Source organism: Nyctereutes procyonoides, unplaced genomic scaffold (genome assembly GCF_905146905.1).
Source record: "Nyctereutes procyonoides isolate TBG_1078 unplaced genomic scaffold, NYPRO_anot_genome, whole genome shotgun sequence".
In the NCBI taxonomy this organism is placed as follows: domain Eukaryota; kingdom Metazoa; phylum Chordata; class Mammalia; order Carnivora; family Canidae; genus Nyctereutes; species Nyctereutes procyonoides.
In genome coordinates, this window is record NW_026575141.1 from 14,341,266 (window position 1) to 14,363,864 (window position 22,599).

The 22,599-nt window shown below is 35.0% G+C and overlaps 1 protein-coding gene across 3 annotated transcripts in view; it reads left to right on the forward strand.

Annotated features, from left to right (window-relative positions):
- CDK14 (cyclin dependent kinase 14) overlaps positions 1 to 22,599 on the forward strand; it is a 564,290-nt gene that overhangs the window by 273,111 nt on the left and 268,580 nt on the right. For all 3 annotated transcript variants that reach the window (XM_055307507.1, XM_055307508.1, XM_055307506.1), the window contains one exon: positions 7,431 to 7,493. In XM_055307507.1, coding sequence (XP_055163482.1) covers positions 7,431 to 7,493 — 63 coding nt within the window. The remainder of the gene's footprint in view (positions 1 to 7,430; positions 7,494 to 22,599) is intronic.

Genomic DNA, 22,599 nt, shown 5'->3' on the forward strand with positions numbered 1-22,599 from the left:
GGTCTGTTCTCCACTAAGGCCTGTTTTGAAATGGATATTATATCCATAATTTGTCTTTGTAGTTTTCTTTCATGTGTTCTCCTGGAAGTCTCACAGATATTAATCATGCAGTTCTCAGGTCTGCGTATGATTGAAATCAACAGAAACTACTGTGTGAAAGCATAAAAAGTCTTTCCAATTTTCTGTGGTCTTTCTATATCCTGCCTTTTTATAAAGGGAGATTTCTCTCCTGCTTTCGAAAGTGATCCAACCCACAAAGTAATCAAATCAGTATGGGGAAACCCAAATTATAAATGTGGCAAACTCCTTTATAGAGAGCATTTATGTTCAGGATATTAGGAGTTCAGATTTGTTCCACAAATTCCTTCTCCTAGAAATACCTATGTTAAATAGCCAAATAAATGCTACCTGATGGGTAATCGACAGAGAGGAAGGAGGAAACTCATTTTGAAAGATATATATCCTAGTGTGGGGATTGAGCCTTTAAAGCCCCTTTCTGCTCCCACTCTCTTTCTTGGTCTTTAAGTCTAGCCATACTTGATAGCTTCATTTAAAACCATCCACTACATGGAAGATTGATGAGGTGTTCTTAGGCATTCAGGTATAAACCTGTCAGACACAAGTGCTTCTAAAGGCATTACCCTGAGGAACAGCAGCGATGATGGTTTAGGAACATGAGGTGAAGTATAATGTAGTGAAAGCAAGAGATGTTAGCCAAGAGCCAAGACAGAGCTGGGAGGGTGAAGAGGAATTGTGTTTGATCTACAGCCACCAGGTGTCTAGTCTAGTGACCTGCTCCTTTTCATATCAAAATAAGAGATAGCCAGAAATTAAGCCAGATGGATCTGAGATGATCTGTGTCTCATCAAGGGATACTGATCTCTTGGTCATATGCCATAGAGGCCTTCTGTTTAAACCCAGGATGACTTTTAAAAATGGAATGACAGGGGATCCCTGGGTGGTGCAGCGGTTTGGCACCTGCCTTTGGCCCAGGGCGCGATCCTGGACACCCGGGATCGAATCCCACATCGGGCTCCCGGTGCATGGAGCCTGCTTCTTCCTCTGCCTATGTCTCTGCCTCTCTCTATCTCTCTCTGTGACTATCATAAATAAATAAAAATAAAAAAAATGGAATGACAAAGAAGTATCTTCTAGCATTATTATTAAGTTTAGTACTGTACTTCTGAGCCAATGCAAATCATAAAGATCATATAATCCAATGAGTTGAACTAAGGAAAGAAGTAAGAAAGAAGAGATGTAATGAAATTTGTAATTTAGGCACATCTAATGTAGATCCAGGCATGATACTCTATATTAAAAAGAGAGAGAGAGAGAGAGAGAGAGAGAGAGAGAGAGAGAGAAAGAAACCATTTTTAATGAAAGTAGAACGGAAGTCTTCCAGGGTACAAAGTGGGACCTTGTACTATCTCTTTTCTTTTTTTCCATATGAGAGGTTGACTGTGTATTTACTAAATGTAGTCTCACTAGTTGTATACAAAGTGCAATGAGAATGTCTGGTTATGCAGACAGGAAGAATACTATATGAGGATGAAAGTACCCCTAGGAGTTCTAGGTTTTTTTTTTTTTTATTTATTTATTCATGAGAGACACAGAGAGAAAAAGAAGCAGAGACACAGGCAGAGGGAGAAGCAGGCTCTATACAGGGAGCCTGATGTGGGGCTTGATCCCGGGTCTCCAGGATCATGCCCTGTGCTGAAGTTGGCGCTAAACCGCTGAGCCACCTGGGTTGACCAAGTTCCAGTTTTTTTAGTGTATTTATCATTACATTTTTAATTGTAATCCTCCCAAATATCCCACTTATCTAAACACACCACAGAAAATTGTCATCATCAACATCACTGTCAACAACATCATCATCATCATCATCATCATCATCTATAGCATCTACCATGTGCTGGGTAGTGTTCTGAAACTATTATGATATTTACTCATTAATTTTTATAAGTACCCTTTGAGGTAGATGTATGAGGATTATTCTCATTACACGCATGAAGATCCTGTTATACAGAAGTTATGTAATCTGCCCAAAGTTACACAGCTAGACAGCCATGTGTATATGCATGTGATGTATAGGCACACACAAACACACATTTTGATGCCATACATCTAAGGAACGATGAATTTTAAAATTTAGAAGTTTAGAAAATTCTTTCTTAAATTTCTCAAGATCTCATTTTGGAGAAGCCTCTTCTGTGCAATTCATAATGCTTATGTTCATGTACTCAGAAGGATATTATGTGTACTTTGAGGATCAGGACTGTTTACCCCCACTCTTGATAGGTTTCTTCATGAAAGAAAAAAGTTTTTTTCTTCCAAATTTTTATTTAAGTTCCAATTAATTAACGTACAGTGTAACATTAATTTCAGGTGTAGTATTTAGTGATTTCAAAATTAAATAACACACAACACTCAGTGCTCATCACAAGTGCCCCCCTCAATCCCTATCACCTATTTAACTCATCCTCCTGCCCACTTCCCTTCGGCAACCCTGTTTGTTTTCTGTGTAGTTAAGAGTCTGTTTTATGGTTTGCCTTGCTCTCTTTTACTTCTCCTATGTTCATTTGTTTTGTTTCTTAAATTCCATCGACATGATGAATGAATAAAGAAGTTGTAGTGTATACTTACAATATAATATTACTCAGCCATAAAAAAGAATGAAATCTTGCTATTTGCAACAATGTAGATGGAGCTAGAGAGTATTATTCTAATCAAAAAGTCAGTCAGAGAAAGACAAATACCATACAATTTAGCTCATGTGGAATTTTGAAAAATTTTAAATGAAAAGCTTGAATACTTTTTTGGAAAAAATTATAATAGTTCACAACTATGTAAAATCTTTAGACTGTAAGATCTATGAGAGCAGAGACTTTGTCTTACATATTTATGCAAAATCAGCATTAAGTATATCTTAGTTACATAATTAGCATTTAATAAATCTAAATAAGTCAAATATATAATATTGTGAAGATTTTGTACCCAACACCATTCCACTTCTTTAATCTTTTAATTTTAGAAGTTGAACTATATTTCTTCATTCCTAGCTTTAATCTTGCTTGGTACTGATATGTTAGCCTTTTAATACAATATTAAATTATAGTATCTACTGTCTCTGGTCAGAAAGAGGTTGGTTTAGCTCTCGTTACCTTTCTGCTGTTTTTGCCTACCTCCACATTGCAACCTTAAAAAGAAGGCGTGGGAAGCATTTTATGTTTGTTTTTTTTCCCTCTGGGGTAATTTTTATCTGCTAATTGAAGGTTTGGAAGATTTTCTATTAAACCTATCCTAACTTGGGTGCTTTTTTTTAGGTATAGCTCTTCAATTTTTATCTCTTGTAGAATCAAATTCCATAAGTTATGTTTTTTTAAGAGACATAAGTTTTTATCGAAGTATCCAATGTCTTGGTTTAAAGATGTGTGTAATGCTGTTTAGTTTATAGTATTATATGTTTATAGTATATTTTTAAATCTTCACATTCTTAGTTGTGTCATTTTTGTTATTCTTAACATTGATTGCATCTTAACAGAACCCTTCACACACACACACACACACACACACACACACACTCCACCAAATTTTCTAAGCTTTATTTGTTTTATTAGACTTTATTTTTTTTAAAGATTTATTTATTTATTTATGATAGACAGAGAAAAAGAGGCAGACACACAGGCAGAGAGAGAAGCAGGCTCCATGCCAGGAGCCCGACGCGGGACTGGATCCCGGGACTCCAGGATCGCTCCCTGTGCCAAAGGCAGGCGCCAAACCTCTGAGCCACCCAGGGATCCCCTAGACTTTAATTTTTTTTTAAAGATTTTATTTATTTATTCATGAGAGAGAGAGACAGAGGCAGAGACACAGGCAGAAGGAGAAGCAGGCTCCATGCAGGGAGCCCGATGTGGGACTCGATCCTGGGTCTCCAGGATCAGGCCCTGGGCTGAAGACGGCACTAAATCGCAGAGCCACCTGGGCTGCCCGACTTTAATTTTTTTTAAATTTGAGTATAGGTGACACACAGTGTTACCTTAGTTTCAGGTATACAACATAGTGATTCATTATCTCTCTATATAATTATGCTGTGCTCACCACAAATGGAGCCATTGGTCACATGACACTACTTTTCAAAGAATTGGGATTTTGTTTAATTGATCGAATCTGTTGCTTTCCAGTTTTCTGATTAATTAATTTCTACTGTGAACCACACTAATCCCATCTATTTTCTTTTAGTCTCCTTGTTTTTTGGTATTCTCTAGCTTTAGTTTATTGGTTGTTTTATTTATTTATTTTTTAGTCATTTAAAATTAATGAATGATTGAAAGATCTAAATTACCCTGTCAGCAATGCTCTATTTTCTGTTGCTTTAAGATTTATGTTGTATGTAACTATCATTCATTTTTAAATAAGTTAAACATTTTTGTTTTTCTTTATTTTTAAAAATTTTTCCACAAAAATAGATTTTCTTTCTTTCTTCCTCCTTTTCTCATTCTTGCCCTTTAACTACTTGTCTCCCTTCATTATTTTATTCCTGTTATTATTGAATTTAAGGCCTTTTTGACTAGAAGAAACATTACTTGGTATACTAGTAAGGAAGAAAAAAAATACACTCAAACTATGATTTAGTGCTTTCTTACCATTCAGAGTTTTTACTTTATGCCCACTGAAGGAGCCCTACAGATTTTAATTCTGGCACTTTTTATAAAATCTTACCTGAAATTTTTAATAAATGGGTTTCCAGATAACAATTACATCTCATTCTTCCATCTTTTTTTCTCAGAGGGTCCTTACATTGTACGCTGATGATCCATGCCATCAGAGTAATAAAAACAGAAAGTTTGCTCAGACACAGGCAATAACAACTGCATTCCAGATACTGCCTGGGAAAGAGCAAATTCATGCTGTTATTCCAATGTTGGAGATAAAAAGAATTGTATATCTTAGAGTGAATTAAATATACTACATTTTGATTTTATCTAATTGTGGTGAGAGGATGTAATGTGACTTTCGCTTTCCAAATTTTAAGGCTTTATCTCTGTCTAATACATTATCAAGTTTTGTGAGGATGCCATTTGCGTTTAAAAAATGTGTAGCACAAGTTTAATGGACGCAAAAGTAAACATGGTATTTAATTGTGTGATTCATATCCTTTATAACATTCCCTTTTTTTGGCCAACTCCATTTGTTGACTTTTGAAATAAGTAAACTAATCCCTCAAGGTTTGTGAAATTATTAGTTTCTTCTTTTATTTTTACCAATTTTTGATATATATTGTTATGCTATGTTGTTAAGTACATTAATGTTTAATACACTTTTCTTGAATTCTATTATATCTAATATATATATTAATGTGATGATTCTTTTTTAGTGATATTACCAGTATAAATAACAAAATAGAAATAACATATAGTATAAAATATATTTTTTATTTTCATCCTTTTGTTGTTTATCATTTTTAGTTTGTATCTTGGAAACCGTGTGAATTGAATTTTCTTCTTTTATAAACTGAGATTTTACATTTTTATTAGGAATTGTAACATGTCGTGGATATATAATACTGATTTTTCTTTCTTTATTGTTTTATTTGTTGTATGTGATATAAAAATTAGTTACAGTTCTTCCTCTGTGAATTTTATTGTATAATGGGCAGTATCTTAAATAATACCTCATTTTTGTTTATCATGTTGTAGGTGAAAAGTACTTTCTTATGTGCTATCGAAGAGAATTTCTTCTGTCCTGTTTTCTTTCCCTTTCCCTTCCATTGGCTAACTTCTTTCATTCTCTACTCGTGTCTGACTTTTTCTAGAGGCTTTTCCAAAGTCTCTACATTACAATAAGTTCCCCTGGCTATGCCCTCAAACATTACCCTGTTCTGTTCTTAAAATAATATACAACATAGTGTACTATAATTACTGGTATGTCTGGTTTTTTTTGGTGTTTTGTGGTTTTTTTTTTTTTCCCTGCTTGCAACTGTTCATTTAATTCTGCATCCGTAGCGACTAGAGTAGTAACTGGAACGTGATAAGGGCTCAAGTACATGATGAATAATGAATGAATGCTAAATTTTGTTCTGTATCCTCAGCAATACCACCTGGCATGCAATAAGAACTCAGTAAAGGAGTCTGAACTATTGTCACCATGGCTATAGCAAGATTCTTGACTATTTCATAAAACTCTAAATTCTTTAATAATTGAAGCCTGATCATGGGCCATAAATACTCATGTTCAGCAGCTTTTCCTGAATCATAAAATGTTTGTTATAAATCTTATAGTATCCTCTAATAAGAGAAGAAAAATTGGAATAGCAACTCTACGTGTTTTGTGAATTTTTTTATTTTTATTTTTTATTTTTTTAAGATTTTACTTCTTCATGAGAATACACAGAATGGAGAGAGAGAGGCAGAGACATAGGCAGAAGGAGAAGCAGGCAGGCTCCATGCAGGGAGCCCGACATGGGACTCTGTCCCTGGTCTCCAGGATCATGCCCTGAGCTGAAGGTGGCGCTAAACTGCTGAGCCACCCGGGCCACCCTGAATTTCTATATAATTCATAATATGCACAGAATAAGCATTAAGAAGAAAATAAATATAATTGTGGGCAAATTGAGCTTGAGACAATAAAAGAATAACAGTGTAAGATATATTCAGAGATCTTCCTTTAAAGTTATATATTGTGGTAAACACTGGGTGTGTTATGTAAATGTTGAATCACTAAATTGTATACCTGACATTATTACGTTGTCTGTTAACTAACTGGAATTTAAAAAAACCTAAAAAACAGTTATATCTGGATATATTCATCCTAATTTATAGTTTCAAAGTATTTCTATTAATTTATGAAGTATTCTGCCAAATACATTCAGGAGTCTGGAATAATTATTAAATTATTTTTTAATGAATATAGTTAGGAGAAATTTAAATAAATTCATTGGTTAATTTTCCTAGAATGATATATTTGTAGTATTTTCATCTCACACAAAATGAATAATTATAACTGGCATCTGCACTTGAAAAATACAAGATAATGGGAAGTTTAATTGGTTTAGTGTGTATATATGTGTATGTTTTGATATAGTATTTTTCAAGTTATGGTACTTATGTTTATAGTTTAGGGTTTTTTGTGTTAAAGTATATTTTCAATGAGGAGGAAATTAGGCACTTAGTAAGTTGTGTACATGAATTCCTTCTAATACACAGATATGTTAAATATATAACAGAGCCTAGAGATAAAGATAATGATTCAGTTGTGGTTAAAAATGAGAGGGCGGAGAAGCATTCAGCTATATACACTAAAAAATCTACCCACTTGTCTTATATTTTGCTTTGTTCAGAAGGCAATGGTGACTTTGAAGTAGAAAAATATTGATTCATCATGTTATAGCCAGAGGGATGTTAATACATTTTCCCTTTTTTTTCTTTTAGCACACTGATTTATGTCAGTACATGGACAAGCACCCTGGAGGGCTGCATCCAGATAATGTGAAGGTAGGAAAAGATCTTTTTCAGCTAAGGGTTAGCATTCTTCATGTGTAAATTTTTTTTTTTTTAGTCAAAGTCTAATTTCTCTATCATCACTTAAAAAAAATTATTGTATAAAGAGAAGTGATGTTGAAGTGAACCATGATTGCTTGGTTTAGCGATTGGAAACCATGTTTAAACATTAAGTATTTTCACTGCAACACTATTGTTTAGATCTTATTCTCTTTTAGTTTCATAGGGAAACATTTGCTAATAAATGAGATCCACTGGAAATGATATTGTAACACAGTTTTTAAGAGAAGAGAGTCTCAGGTAGCTTTACTTTGGAACTTCATGCTAAAGTATCAGGGAGTTTCAATATGCAATATTATGATCCAAAACAGTGTTATGGTGAGTTTATAGTATGTATTTTTTCATTTGTATGTACAAACAGATAAAAATGGTTTCCTATTGCTCTCTTTCATTTCTTCTACTACAAATTGAATTACTATGTGTCAAAAGGACTACATTTTTCTAATATTTGACTGAGCAGCCATCTTGGAAATTGTCTCAGAATTTCACACTTCAAACAGGAGACTCTTTGTTAACATATGTGAGAGAGTCAGAAGATGCCAAAGTTATATCTGAAGGTTTAATCATGTGCTCACATTTAATAATTCAAATGGCTACATTTTGTGATCCTGAGAATCAATTGAGTACTGTGGATGTATGTAAAGTAGAATTTTGTCCCTTTCTTCCCATTATCTATCTACACCACTCTGAGCAAGAGGCGCCTTCTTTTCTTTGTACTACCTTTCCCTTTGCGTGTAAAAGCATTTATGTACATATAGTATTTTGTGTGTGTTTTATTTTGCTCTATAAAAATGATATATATTATTGTATGGCATTTAAAAGTATATCATGGATATCCTTTAAAATCAATGTATGACTATGTAGTTTAGTTTTCCTAATAACTGCATACGAGTCTATAGTATTTATGAACCGTAATTTTCAACTTTCTTTTTTTTTTACTTTTTATTTATTTTTATTTATTTATTTTTTTAAGAAATTTATTTTTTATTGGTGTTCAATTTACCAACATACAGAATAACACCCAGTGCTCATCCCGTCAAGTGACCCCCTCAGTGCCTGTCACCCATTCACCCCCACCCCCCACCCTCCTCCCCTTCCACCACCCCTAGTTCGATTCCCAGAGTTAGGAGGCTTCCATGTTCTGTCTCCCTTTCTGATATTTCCCACACATTTCTTCTCCCTTCCCTTATATTCTCTTTCACTATTATTTATATTCCCCAAATGAATGAGACCATATAATGTTTGTCCTTCTCCGATTGACTTATTTCACTCAGCATAATACCCTCCAGTTCCATCCACGTTGAAGCAAATGGTGGGTATTTGTCGTTTCTAATGGCTGAGTAATATTCCATTGTATACATAAACCACATCTTCTTTATCCATCCATCTTTCGATGGACACCAAGGCTCCTTCCACAGTTTGGCTATTGTGGACATTGCTGCTAGAAACATCGGGGTGCAGGTGTCCCGGCGTTTCATTGCCTCTGAATCTTCGGGGTAAATCCCCAACAGTGCAATTGCTGGGTCATAGGGTAGGTCTATTTTTAACTCTTTGAGGAACCTCCACACAGTTTTCCAGAGTGGCTGCACCAGTTCACATTCCCACCAACAGTGTAAGAGGGTTCCCTTTTCTCCGCATCCTCTCCAACATTTGTGGTTTCCTGCCTTGTTAATCTTCCCCATTCTCACTGGTGTGAGGTGGTATCTCATTGTGGTTTTGATTTGTATTTCCCTGATGGCAAGTGATGCAGAGCATTTTCTCATGTGCATGTTGGCCATGTCTATGTCTTCCTCTGTGAGATTTCTCTTCATGTCTTTTGCCCATTCCATGATTGGATTGTTTGTTTCTTTGGTGTTGAGTTTAATAAGTTCTTTATAGGGATCCCTGGGTGGCGCAGTGGTTTGGCGCCTATCTTTGGCCCGGGGCGCGATCCTAGAGACCCGGGATCGAATCCCACGTCAGGCTCCCAGTGCATGGCGCCTGCTTCTCCCTCTGCCTGTGTCTCTGCCTCTCTCTCTCTCTCTCTCTGTGACTGTCATAAGTAAATTAAAAAAAAATTAAAAAAAATAAGTTCTTTATAGATCTTGGAAACTAGTCCTTTATCTGATAAGTCATTTGCAAATATCTTCTCCCATTCTGTAGGTTGTCTTTGAGTTTTGTTGACTGTATCCTTTGCTGTGTAAAAGCTTCTTATCTTGATGAAGTCCCAATAGTTCATTTTTGCTTTTGTTTCTTTTGCCTTCGTGGATGTATCTTGCAAGAAGTTACTGTGGCCAAGTTCAAAAAGGGTGTTGCTTGTGTTCTCCTCTAGGATTTTGATGGAATCTTGTCTCACATTTAGATCTTTCATCCATTTTGAGTTTATCTTTGTTATTCATAGATCTTGTGTTGTTTACAGAATGTTGCTATTATAAATGATTCTAGAGTAAATGATAGTATAAAACCTTTACATTTGTACTTCTTTTGTAGATCAGTTAATGGGTTTTCTTTATTAAGAGATATGACTTCAGTTTTAATGAATTTCACTGGAACATTTGCCCACGAGGTTATAAATTATAGGAGGACTGTTTTTCTCTACTTTAGTAATAAGCATTGACTATAACCAGTCATTAAAATTTTTGTCATTCTGATGAGCAAAATTGGAATATCTTTTATGTTCGTATTTCCTTGACTGCTAGTAACATTGAGTTCCTTGTCATATTTCTTGACCAATTGTAATTATGTTGCCTGTTCTTATATATTGTCTATTTTTCTCTTGTTGATTTTATTTTTAATAAGTTACAGATGCTTATTAATATTTGTGGCATTAATAATGAGGATTTTCACAGTGGCCAGTTATGTTGCATTATTTTAAAATGCACGAACTTGTAGCAGCCCTAAAAAAACATTGTGTTATAGATAAATAACAGAATCAATATGTATATACAGTCTGTTGTTTCATATAGCTCTTTTTTGTTATGCGCTTTTGTTTTGTTTTATTGATAGATATCTTTTAAATTTTTTTAATTCGTTTTTCTTCAAAATCAGTATCCATTGATATAGTTTTTAGTAGGTAGATTGGAGAAAAAATTTTGACATATGGAAAGACTTGTCTTATTAATCTTGCCATGCTTAAATCCAACTCCAAACATTAATATCATAACATGAACATAATTTTGTCCTTATTCTTCCTAAACAGTAAAACATCTCAAGTTGTCTCATTTACACATTAAATGTTCTCTTCTTAGGGTTGATTGGATTAAAAACCAACAGTATAGTACATCTATACTCCTGTTTCTTACCTTATCCCTGGGCAATGTAGAGAGCCCAGCTAGTGAAACCTTCAGGGGGTACCCAGGGGCCTGCCAGCCTCAGTGGACATCAGAAGCTACTCTGAGAAAACTTTGACTTCCTGACTTACAAATTCAGTGACAGGATTGGCATTAAAGCCCTGACTGAACCTTAAAAAAAAAAAAAAAAAAACCATGGCAGGGCACTTGGGGAGTTAAGCATACAACTCTTGATTTTGGCTCAGGTCATGATCTCAGGGTTGTGAGATTGAGCCCCACATCAGGCTCTGCACTTAGCACAGAGTTGGCTTGAGATTCTCTTTCTCTCTTCCTCTGCCCCTCTTCCTGCTCACACACTCTTGCGCTCTATACATACATACATACATACATACATACATACATACATACAGAAACAAATAGATAGATAAAATATTAAAAAAAAAAAACCGTGGCATCACTTGATTTTTATTCTTGTTTGGTTTTCGCACCAACCTCTGTATGCCACTTGTGGGCAAGTATTGATGGAAGATTTTGTTGGTGAAACAAAGAAGAATGCTTTTTTCACAAAGCATCACCATGTTCACTATCTTCAGGCCAGGGTCACTGATGATTCTTGTGGCATTTGTAAGGTCTGCTTCTTCCATTACATTTTACTCTTCCTTTATCTCCTAATGGTTATGAGGAGATTGATCTGCATGGCTGTTTTCAGTAACTAGTCTGTACTTTCTTGAAATCATGTTTCCATAGCTCTTATCCAAGCTTTTCTCTTATTCCATGGTCATTAAATGTACTTCAGATATATTGTGTTTGCTTCCTGTTCCCAGTTGTGCCATAGCAGTAAACTTGGTTTAATGCCTCCTGGGGTGTGGTGAGAAACTTAATGGTTAATGCGTTGCTCATTCGGCATAGAAATAATGTCAAAAATAAGATGCAACACCCACAGTGAGTCTGGATATTAGTCATATAGAGCAGGAATTATACGCACTCAGAAGTTGTTTGATGTGGTCACAGATGGATGCTCTACTACATTTTTGCCTTTAAAAGAGCATAGTATGATTTACCTCTTCTTATGTCTTTTTGAATAATTGAAAGTCAGCAAAATATATTGATATATGGTATGTCTTTACCCATAGCTATTGAAAATCTTGGCTCCTTGAGGATTTGCCAAAATGCACTGGACAATCTCAGTTCTTGGAATATTTAAAGGTAGAAGAAACCTCCGTAGTAGTTTGAAGATATTCAAATTTGACTCCATGGCAGAATCACCTGCAAAACTTAAAAAAAAAAAAAAAAAAAATATATATATATATATATATATATATATATATTCTCTCTCTCTCTCTCTCTCTCTCTCTCTCTCTCTCTCTCTCTTTCTCATCTCCTAGAATTGGAATCAGATTTTTAAAAAGGATTTTATTTATTATTTTATGAGAGACACACAGAGAGAAGTAGAGACATGGGCAGGGGCTGGGTGGGTGGGTGCAATAGGGAAGAGCATGAGAGACAGAGTCTGGCCTGTGGTGCTTCTAGAAACAGGTGTCAGACCCAGATCTGAAGGTAGAAAATTGTAAGAGACTTTTGTGGAGAATCTGACCAGTCCAGAAGAATAGACCTGAAGAATCCAGGTTAATCTATAGTGAAGACCCTCTTTTGACAAATAAGTAACTTGGAAATAGCAAAGTTGGGCATTAATTAGAGAAAGGTAAGAAAGAAGACTCTAAAAAAGTTATCAATATTCTCGAAGAGATATAAGAATAATAGTGTATCTATAAAACAAGAATGATAGGCTGCTTTTAAGAAGAGGAACTTAGTGAACAGAAAGTTGCTTTAGAAATTAAAAATATATGATGACAAAAAATAACAAAAAAGGGTGAACGATAAAGTTGAAGAAGTATGCCAGAAAATATAGCATTAAAACACAAATCTAAAAAATGAAAAAAGAAAGTATCAAAAAAAAATAAGAGGTCCAGTGTGGGGTATCCAATATCTGAATAATTGGAGAAAATAGACAGGAGGGAATTGTGTAAAGTAATAATCATTAAGCTACACTATTTCCAGCTGTGAAAGATGTGAATTTCAAGATGAAGAGGGTCCATTAAATGCCCATAACATTTAATGAAAATAGACTGACAATAAGATTCCTTATTGCAAAATTTCAGAACACTGGTTTCAAAGAAAAATCCTACAAAAGGTAACAGCTTTACTGTGATGGACCAAGGATCACAGGAGCATTAGACTTTTCAGTAGCAACACTGAAAGGGAGACAGGAATGGGGCAGTGGCTTAATGATTCAGACTTAAAACTATTCTTTTGGGGCACCTAGCTGGCTCATTTGTAGAGCATTTGACTCTTGACCTCAGGATAATGAGTTCAAGCCCAAAGGATGGATGTAGACTTTACTTAAAACAAAACAAAACAAAAACAAACAAAAAAACTATTCTCTCAACCCTAGTGTTCTGTACAAACTGTCAAGTAAGCATGAGGGTAAAATAATTATTTTTAGATGTTGAAGGAGTTGAAAATTATGCCCATCCTGGCATCCTTTCTCGAGAAGCTACTTGAGGATGTACTCCACTAGAATTCAGGGTATAAACCAAGGTAGAGAAGACAAAACCAGTAACAGAGGCTACCACAGGAGAGAGACGCAAGAGATTTTCAGAACCATGTTGAAAAGAATCCCAGGGTGACAGTTACGCATCAAATTGAGAGAGAATCCATTGGTTCGATTGGAGCAGATCAAAAGTTTCTAGGAGAGATTTTGAAGAAGAGGAAATTGTAGGTAGAATACCTAACATATTTGAGCAGATTTCCAAGATGGGAAATGAGTTTGGCACTGAATTAACAGTAACCACAAAGAAAATGAAATGAAGGAAAACAAGCCAATAAACCAAAGAACTAGATCATCACTAACACCAGGAAAAACAAATCCTTGTGTAGGGCAGAAGAAAAGTATTCATAGTAAACTTGATGGTTCAAATATAAGTAACATTTACACAATGGCAATAATTTAAATATTAATTATTGGTATAATTAAAAAAGAAAAACACCTTTTTAAGTGAATCTATTGTAACCAAGCAAGCTCCTTCCAGGATTAGCATCCTCAAAAGGGCTTTTTGACTCTTTGTCGAATATTCTTTTCCCTACGCCGCCTGATTAATACATTAAATTACTGTAATTAGCTTTTTATTTGACTATATGCACTCAGTCACATAGGATTGTCATCATTTCATATTGAAGATAATACTTAAACCTTCTCTGAGGGTGTGGGAAGTTAAAAAATAGAATGCAGCTTGTTAATGCCTGTGTTTTGGCATCTGAATTGCAGTGCGTGGAAGCAGACGGCCCTTATTACCATGTTGGTTTCCATGGGAGGCCACTCACCTAATTATGTGCTAGCTTTTCTTCACCTGCTTAGACACAATGCACTCCTCCAGGGTTACATTTAGGATCTGCACCGCAGGTGATATTATTCTCAAAGAAGTCTGACTATGACATAATGACAGATGTCCCATGAGTATTTCTGTTTGATGTATTACCTTTTTTTTTTCATGTGATATTTATTGTCACCTAAATCTATGAATGCAAAATGAAGAACATAAGAATAATATTTACTAAGTTAACAGCTGTTCATAATGCTGAGCTAGAAGTTAATTAAAAAAAAAAGTTGAGCTAAAATAAGACCTTGTAATGGTTCTCTGTAAATCTAAGGAGGTATGAAAACCAGGCAAGATAACCTTTTATGTTTAAAAGAGGACGTTCTTTAATAATTCCAAAGTGCTGTGTTTTCCTAAATAGCTCCTAGATGCTTAAATGATTGCAATGCCATAAATACTGAATATTCATGATGAACAGAAGGGAAAGTACAGTGATCAAATCCTTTTGCTTCTAAATCTGGCAATTTGGACTTTTAGTTAAGTTATTGGGCAGCATGACAATATATGTGAAACATTTATCTTGGTTCTAAAAATGTACATATTTTTGGTTAGACTTCATATATCATTGTTTATGGTAATAATGTGGGATGTCATGTACCTAAGAATTGAGATTATTCTTTAGTGTGAACCAGATAAAATTTTCAAGCATTACAAAGATGATGTGTCATTGAAAAACAGAGGAGCAAAAAAACCCCACCCGGAATGGTACATAACTTGTGATTTCATAACAAAGCATGAGATATTCTCAGTGATTTTGTACTAATCCTCAGCAAAACATCTGTTAAAGTTTTATCTTGCTTGATGCATATTCCTTGTAAATACTGGAATAAACTCATAACAAAAATTGTCAATGTTAACTAAATTTCTAGAATTACTGTGCTATTTTGCCCACAAAATGTGTCTATCCTCAATATGACATTGTGAAATAAATATTCACTATTAACTAATGGTTTGTTTCTTAGCATAGTATCAATTTTAGACAAATGGGTAATTTTAGCAGTTAATTACTTAGAGGGCAATTTAAAATCTAAATCAAAAGCCTGAGGACATTGTCCTTGTTATAAATATTTATGATGATTAAAGATATAGCAACCAATTGGTAGGACATAATTGGTATGTCAGAAACTGGTTAGAATTTTGGGGGGAAGGTAGTTTATTTTTTCCCCCTTTTAAGCCATTCACTATGAATTTTATTAGGTTTTAGCTGTCTTGGTTGAGTTGAGTGCAGAACTTGTATTCAATTTATAATTCTCAGTGATTTACATATCGATCATTGAGGTAAAGAAAATGACCAGGACAGTCTAAATTTTATCCTTCTTTCAGTGTTTTATGTATTCTTTAAAAATTGATAATCATGAGAGACTTAAAATTAAGGTTCATGAAAAAAAGATTAATTGATGCTGTCTCCAGCTGATATCTAGAAATGTAAATGCATGAATCTTATTACCATGATGACATTGAATCTTCCTGTGTTTTTCTGTAATGTACCTTCATTTCCATGTTATCTTAATGGTTTTTCTAGAAGATTCCTTGTAAAAATGCACTTGCACTTTTTAAACTGAATTGTTGTGGGATAACCCAAAATAATCAAAATAATTATGAATACTGTGCCTTATTCTCTGAAATATCTGAAATCCTACTGGCCTAAAGCTGAGTTTTATTTTTTTTATTTCAACATCTATATTAATTAAAAAGATATGAGGATTATTATGCTTGAAAAATTGCTATTTTTGTTTCATAATCCAGGGGACAAGCAGGTGTATAACAGACAGAATAATGTTATGCCAAATTAAGATTGTCTTATACAGATGGCACTGAGAATGGATTCTTAAATGAGGCTTTCTAATGTTCAAATAGAAAATCAGATAACACCTGATTTTCTCCATATTCTGCATTAGAACTCTCATTTAGCTGGTAATGATTTCTTACTATGCATTACTGTGAATATATAAAGCCTTTTCTCATTCTGTATTTTGGGAAATATGATTGTTTCATGAAGCTATTAAAGAGTGCTTTAGGCTCAGCACCTGTCCAGGTTTCTTTTGAACATTTTTATTATAACAAAATAATCTTGCATATCTAGAAAGTGAAAAATTAACAATAAAAGAAACAATAAAAGAAGTAAATAAAAGAAAGTAAAACTCCATGTGCTGATTCATGTTGTGCTGGACATTCAGGAGTCTCAGTAGTAAATTTCTAATGTGGACCGCTTGCTCAGATCATGCCTTTTGTATCTTTGGCATCATCTGTCGATCTGCTTATAACAATCTGGAACAGACAAAGGAATCAAGGCAGCTAATTAAACGGCAGTCTTTCTAAGAAGTGCTTTAAAACCTAATCGAAAAGAAATCACCCCAAAGATTGGTGAAATATGATCATTGAAAGTATGCCATATGATATTTTGTAAGATGGAAGATAATTGTAAGATGAAATCACCCAGCTTGGGGAGTGCTTCGTGGGAGTACATCCTCCTGGGCTTTAAGCTTCAAGACATTCACCTTGCGTCTCTCCCATTGAAGAAGGATCCTGCACTTGACCCCTTTGTTTGCATGTTTTCCGAGACAAACATGATGACCCAGGAGGGAAATTAGCCTGAGTAATAGAGTTATGTACACATTGCCAAAGATTTTTCTGATTTTTTTGGACAGTACAACCTTCATGTGACTAGCCAGTACATCTTTCATAGATATTTTGTCATTAATGTATCCATTCCTATTATTTGAGACCTCTCTGGGAGGATATAGAGAGGCTGATCATTGTATCCAAATGCATTCCATTTGAAATTTATTTTTCTGTGTAATAGCTTATGTATGTGAGCTTTCTCTAAGAGCTTTACACTCGAGATTTATCACCTTTGTCAGTTTTTCAGTCTGCATCTCTCTCTCATTTTTTTTATTGTAATTTTATTGTGTTTTTATCTGGAAACCTGTACCTCTCACACCTCTTCACGTATTTTGCCCATCTCCCTACTCCCTTCCCCTCTGGCAACCACCAATTTCCTGTTTGTGGGTCGGTTTCTGGTTTTTGTTTGCTTGTTTATTTTGTTTAGATTTCCACGTATAAGTGAAATTCGATGGTATTTGCCTTTCTCTGACTGACTTATTTCACATAGCATAATACCCTCTAGGTCCATCCATGTTTTCACCAGTGTCAAGATCTTATTTTTTTGTGGTTGAGTAATACTCCAGTGTGTGTGTGTGTGTGTGTGTGTGTGTGTGTGTGTGTACACCATTTCTTCTTTACCTGTTATCAGTGGTCACTTGGATAGCTTCCATATCCTGGCTATTATATATAATGCTGCAGTAAACATAGGGATTCATATATCTTTTTGAATTATTATTTTCATTTTCTTTGGGTTAGTACCCAGTAGTGGAATTATTGGATAACATGACAGTTGCATTGTTAGATTTCTTGAGGACTCTCCATACTTTTTCCATGGTGGTTCCATCTATTTGCATTCCTACCATCAGTGCACATGGGTTTCTTTTTCTCCAACACTTCTTATATCTTGTCTTTTTGATTCTAGCCATTCTGATGGGCTTGGGGTGATATTTCATTGTGGTTTTGATTTGCATTTCAGTTATACTGAGTGATGTAGAACATCTCCTCATGTGTTCAACATTTGGATGTCGTCTTTTGAAAAATGTCTATTCAACTCCTCTGCCCATGTTTTAATTGGATTGATTGAGGGGGATTCATGTTGTATAAATTCTTTATATATTTTGAATATTAACCCTTAATCAGGTATATTATTTGCAGATATGAGCTTTCATTTCAGTAGGTTGTCTTTTTGTTTTGTTGATGCTTTTCTTTGCTGTGCAGAAGCTTTTTATTTTGGCATAGTCCCAATAGTTTATTTTTGCTTTTGTTTCCCTTGCCTGAGGAGACATATCTAGAAAAATGTTTCTGTAGCCAGTGTCAAAGAAATTACTGCTTTCATTCTCTTCTAGGAATTTTATGGTTTCAGGTCTCACATTTAGGCCTTTAATCCACTTTGAGGTGTAAGGAAGTAGTCCAGCTTCATTCTTTTGCAAATAGCTGTCCAGTTTTTCAAGCACCATTTATTGAAGACACTTTTATCCACTGTGTATACTTGCCTCTTTTTGTCATAGATTAATTGACCATGTAAGCATAGGTTTATTTCTGGGCTCTCTTTCCTTTTTAAAAAAGTTGTATTAGTCTTATCAGTTGATACTAGACACTTCATATTGATTAGTGTTTTAGATGTTACTTAAAGCAGTAAAACCGGGACGCCAGGGTGGCTCAGCAGTTGAGCATCTGCCTTCGGCTCAGGTTGTGATCCTGGGATCGAGTCCCATATCAGGCTACCTGTGTGGATCTCTGTTACTTCTTCTTCCTCTGTCTCTGCCTCTCTGTATGTGTCTCATGAATTAAAAAAAAATAAAATCTTTTTAAAAAAGGTCAGTAAAACCATCTTAAACTTCATTTATTACCTTCCATTGTGTGTAAAAAAAAGAATGACCCTTTAGTTAGAGGAAAGTAGCATACATTTCACAAATTTTAGACTGTTGACCAACTTTATTAAAGGGAAAGTTCTCATCCTCAGCCCTACCAACTTGCTTCATCATATACACAAACCATAATAACTTGGAAACCTACTTACTGTATTAGAGCTTCTTTCAAGGAATTTGACAAAACAAAGATCTTTCAAACCTCATTTGACTCCTTCTAAGTATCCCAGCTCTGAGGTTCCCGTGGTTTCAATCTACGTGTTCCAGGTGGATGTCTCTGTGCCTCGAACAACACCTTGCTTGATATCTGCCCCTGGGTGGAGGACAGAAGAGAGGACAGAATAGGAGGCCAGCTTCCCTGGTATACTCAAAGATCACAGAACGTGCGCTCGGTCTTTCCCTACAGGAGCTTGCCCAAACACCCAAAATTCTCATTGTTGGAGTTATTCCTCTCCAGAAAATTATAATTTTTTTTATTCTTTATTTTTTTTCAGAAAATTATCATCTTTAGGAATAAGATATTAAGGGCAAATATCTTAGGGAATATAATTTCAATAACTGTTTCATTATAAATGACAAAGTGTTATATATCTCAGGACTTTGAGGGAGTGAAACAAAGAAGAGGAAAAGTGAACTGAAAATCTCAAAAAGGATACAAAGCAGCAAGATAAATTAGTCCTGGGACTCAGTTTCCAAGAACTACACCTCTCTGTAGTACATGGCAAAAGACTGTACGTCTACAGCCTGATGGCTGGGCATGGATATTTGTATTTTACACTGTCCCAGTAGCACACATCACATTGTCAAGAGTGTCCACAATGTCCATGATATTGAATATCTGGGTTTTTTAAAATTTTTATTTATTTATGATAGTCACACACACACAGAGAGAGAGAGGGGCAGAGACATAGGCAGAGGGAGAAGCAGGCTCCATGCACCAGGATCCTGACGTGGGATTCGATCCCAGGTCTCCAGGATTGCGCCCTGGGCCAAAGGCAGGTGCCAAACCGCTGCGCCACCCAGGGATCCTGAATATCTGGGGTTTTATTTTTGTCTCCCTTACATCTCTGTATAGTATTCTAAGAATTCTTTTAGAAAAATTTAACACATGATACTGCAGTGGTGTTTTGTAAGATAGATACTATTTAAGATGAATTTTGTACACTGTATACACTGTATTTGAAATTAGGATTCGGTATTTGCATTAGGTATTTGCACATTTGAGACTCACCTAAATGGAATGAATCATGATGAATCCTACTGTGGTCTTTAAAAATTGAAGATGACCTAATATTGTAATGAAACCATTATCTGCTGTATATTGTAAAATATTTTGACATTAATCAAATATTTTGTGATCTCAAAGTTTCTAATCATTTTCCATCTCTAGAAAGTTTGATATCTGGGTAATTTCATGCTTGTGTAGCCTTTGGGTTTTTTGAACAATACAGTGTTAAATATGGGCCATTTTGTTTGAAGTAGTTATTACTCATGTACAGTTTTGGTTTATTTGCCATTGTCATATTTTCCAGCCTTAGATTCACACCATGTATAGCTACTTTAATCAAATAGTACACATACTTTAAAAAAAATCAAACGGTACACAAGCAGTACTCTTAATTGTGGGTGTCAGAGCAAGACAAAAATGGGTTCAAATATTAGTATTACATCTTGTTATGTAGCCTTTGGTCGATTCATTTAATTTTTCTGAGCCTTTGTTTCATAATCTGTGAAATCAGGATAATAACATTTATCTGGTAGAGGTGTTGGGAAGATTAAATTATCTAAACGAATATAAAACCCTTAGCACAATGTCATCGTAAGCACTTAGTAAATGGCAGTTATTATAGTTCTTTTATTTGCAGAGTCCCTTCCATTTCTGTTATTCAAAAAATTATGAAATGATATAACATTACAATATGAATGAGTATTAAAGTCATTATCTAAGACTCAATCGGTCATTTTCAAGATGAGAAATTTAAGATCCAAAGATGTTAAACTTGGTTCCCAGGTGGCAAAAAAGTACATTAAGTGTCTTTGTAAGAATTGGTTATATACCGTAAAACATAGTGTCATTGCTAATACTTCTAATAAGCCTCCTATCAGCCCCAAAAGACTCTAGTTATTCCTTAAAGAAAATTGACCCATGAAAACCTGTGTGATGTTCCCTGTGCTTAGTCTCATATTAAGTGGAACCACATATATTAAATAATGCATACATTCCAGACCATTCATAGACCCTAATGACTGTAAACATTGAGGTAAAGAATATCTGATCACACATCTATAGACTTAGGAAGAGAAGGGAATGTAAATCTTGTTGCTTACTGCAAATGCCAATAATTCTTCTGAGTAATAAAACTTACTGAGTCCAAAAATGTGTGCCTTTTACCAACTTAAAAAGTTTTGATGAAAGGCCTTACCTTGATTTTTTTTTTAACCTGCTTAAAACCTAAAAAGTTTCATAAGGGAATAGATGAAGTATTAAAGGCTATCCCCGGGATCCCTGGGTGGCGCAGCGGTTTGGCGCCTGCCTTTGGCCCAGGGCGCGATCCTGGAGACCCGGGATCGAATCCCACATCGGGCTCCCGGTGCATGGAGCCAGCTTCTACCTCTGCCTGTGTCTCTGCCTCTCTCTCTCTCTCTGTGACTATCATAAATAAATAAAAATAAAAAAATTAAAAAAAAAATAAAATAAAGGCTATCCCCAAGAAGTATATACCATGGCACTGAGAATATGAGCAATTTCCTGCCAGGGATGACAAGACAACTGGTTTATAGATAGATCTGCTGCTGGCAAAAATGTCCCTGTTCATCAGATCATTGCTATTTAAGGCATTTTCCTATTGGGGTTTGTACTGCAGAAAGTAAATATATTCAAACTAGAGTATAAATCCTCAGTGATTATATTGAAGAATTTGGAGGAATCTTCTTTTATAAAGTTGAAGAGAATATCCTGAGGTGACACTGTATTTGTAGGAAGACCTTATCTCTACCTAATAGGAAGATGGGAAGAGAGTCTCACATCTGTTGTTAATACTTACCAGCTTTAGTACCTAGAGCCATGTTCTTAACTTCTGAGAGGATTTTAAATAGCAAAAACAAATGCAGGAATCATATACTCATTACATAAGATGCTAATTGAAACTTTCACAAACTTGGATTCAATTACTAAAAGCACTTTCATTATAATGGGTATATATCTCTATTGATCCATGCATTTATCATCAACCTCACTTAAAGTGATGGGGTATAATGGGAAGTTCACAAGTGCTGTGTGATGAGCGGATGACTTTGAGTAAGTTTCTTGTGCCTTTAGAGGTTAGTTTTTTTATTTAAAAGAAAAGAAAAAAATACAGGATGATTGATGGAAAGGATTTAATGATACACGTAAGAGTACTCGGAACAACTTTTCAATTAGAGTAAGTCTTCCATTAGTATCAGTCTTTTCAGTCTCTGAGATTCCATTGGTATTTACAATTTGTATTAGCAAATACCAAAGATGATTTTTACTCTTTTCTCTGCATGTGGCCCCTCTTTGGTGATCCTTCTTGTTCTCATAGTGTCTTCTGGTTTTCAAAAGATCCAGTTTAGGGACGCTTGGGTGGTTCAGTTGGTGAGCATCTACCTTCAGCTCAGGACGTTATCCCAGGGTCTGGGATGGAGTCCCACATCGGGCTCCCTGTGGGGATCCTGCTTCTCCCTTAGCCTAATATCTCTGCCTCTCTCTATATGTCTCTCATGAATACAAATAAATAAATTAATTAAATAATAAATAAATTAATAGAATAGAATAGATAAATAAATTTAAAAAGTAAAGAGCCAGTGTAGCATGAATTTAAATAATTTTTTAAAAAAGATCAAG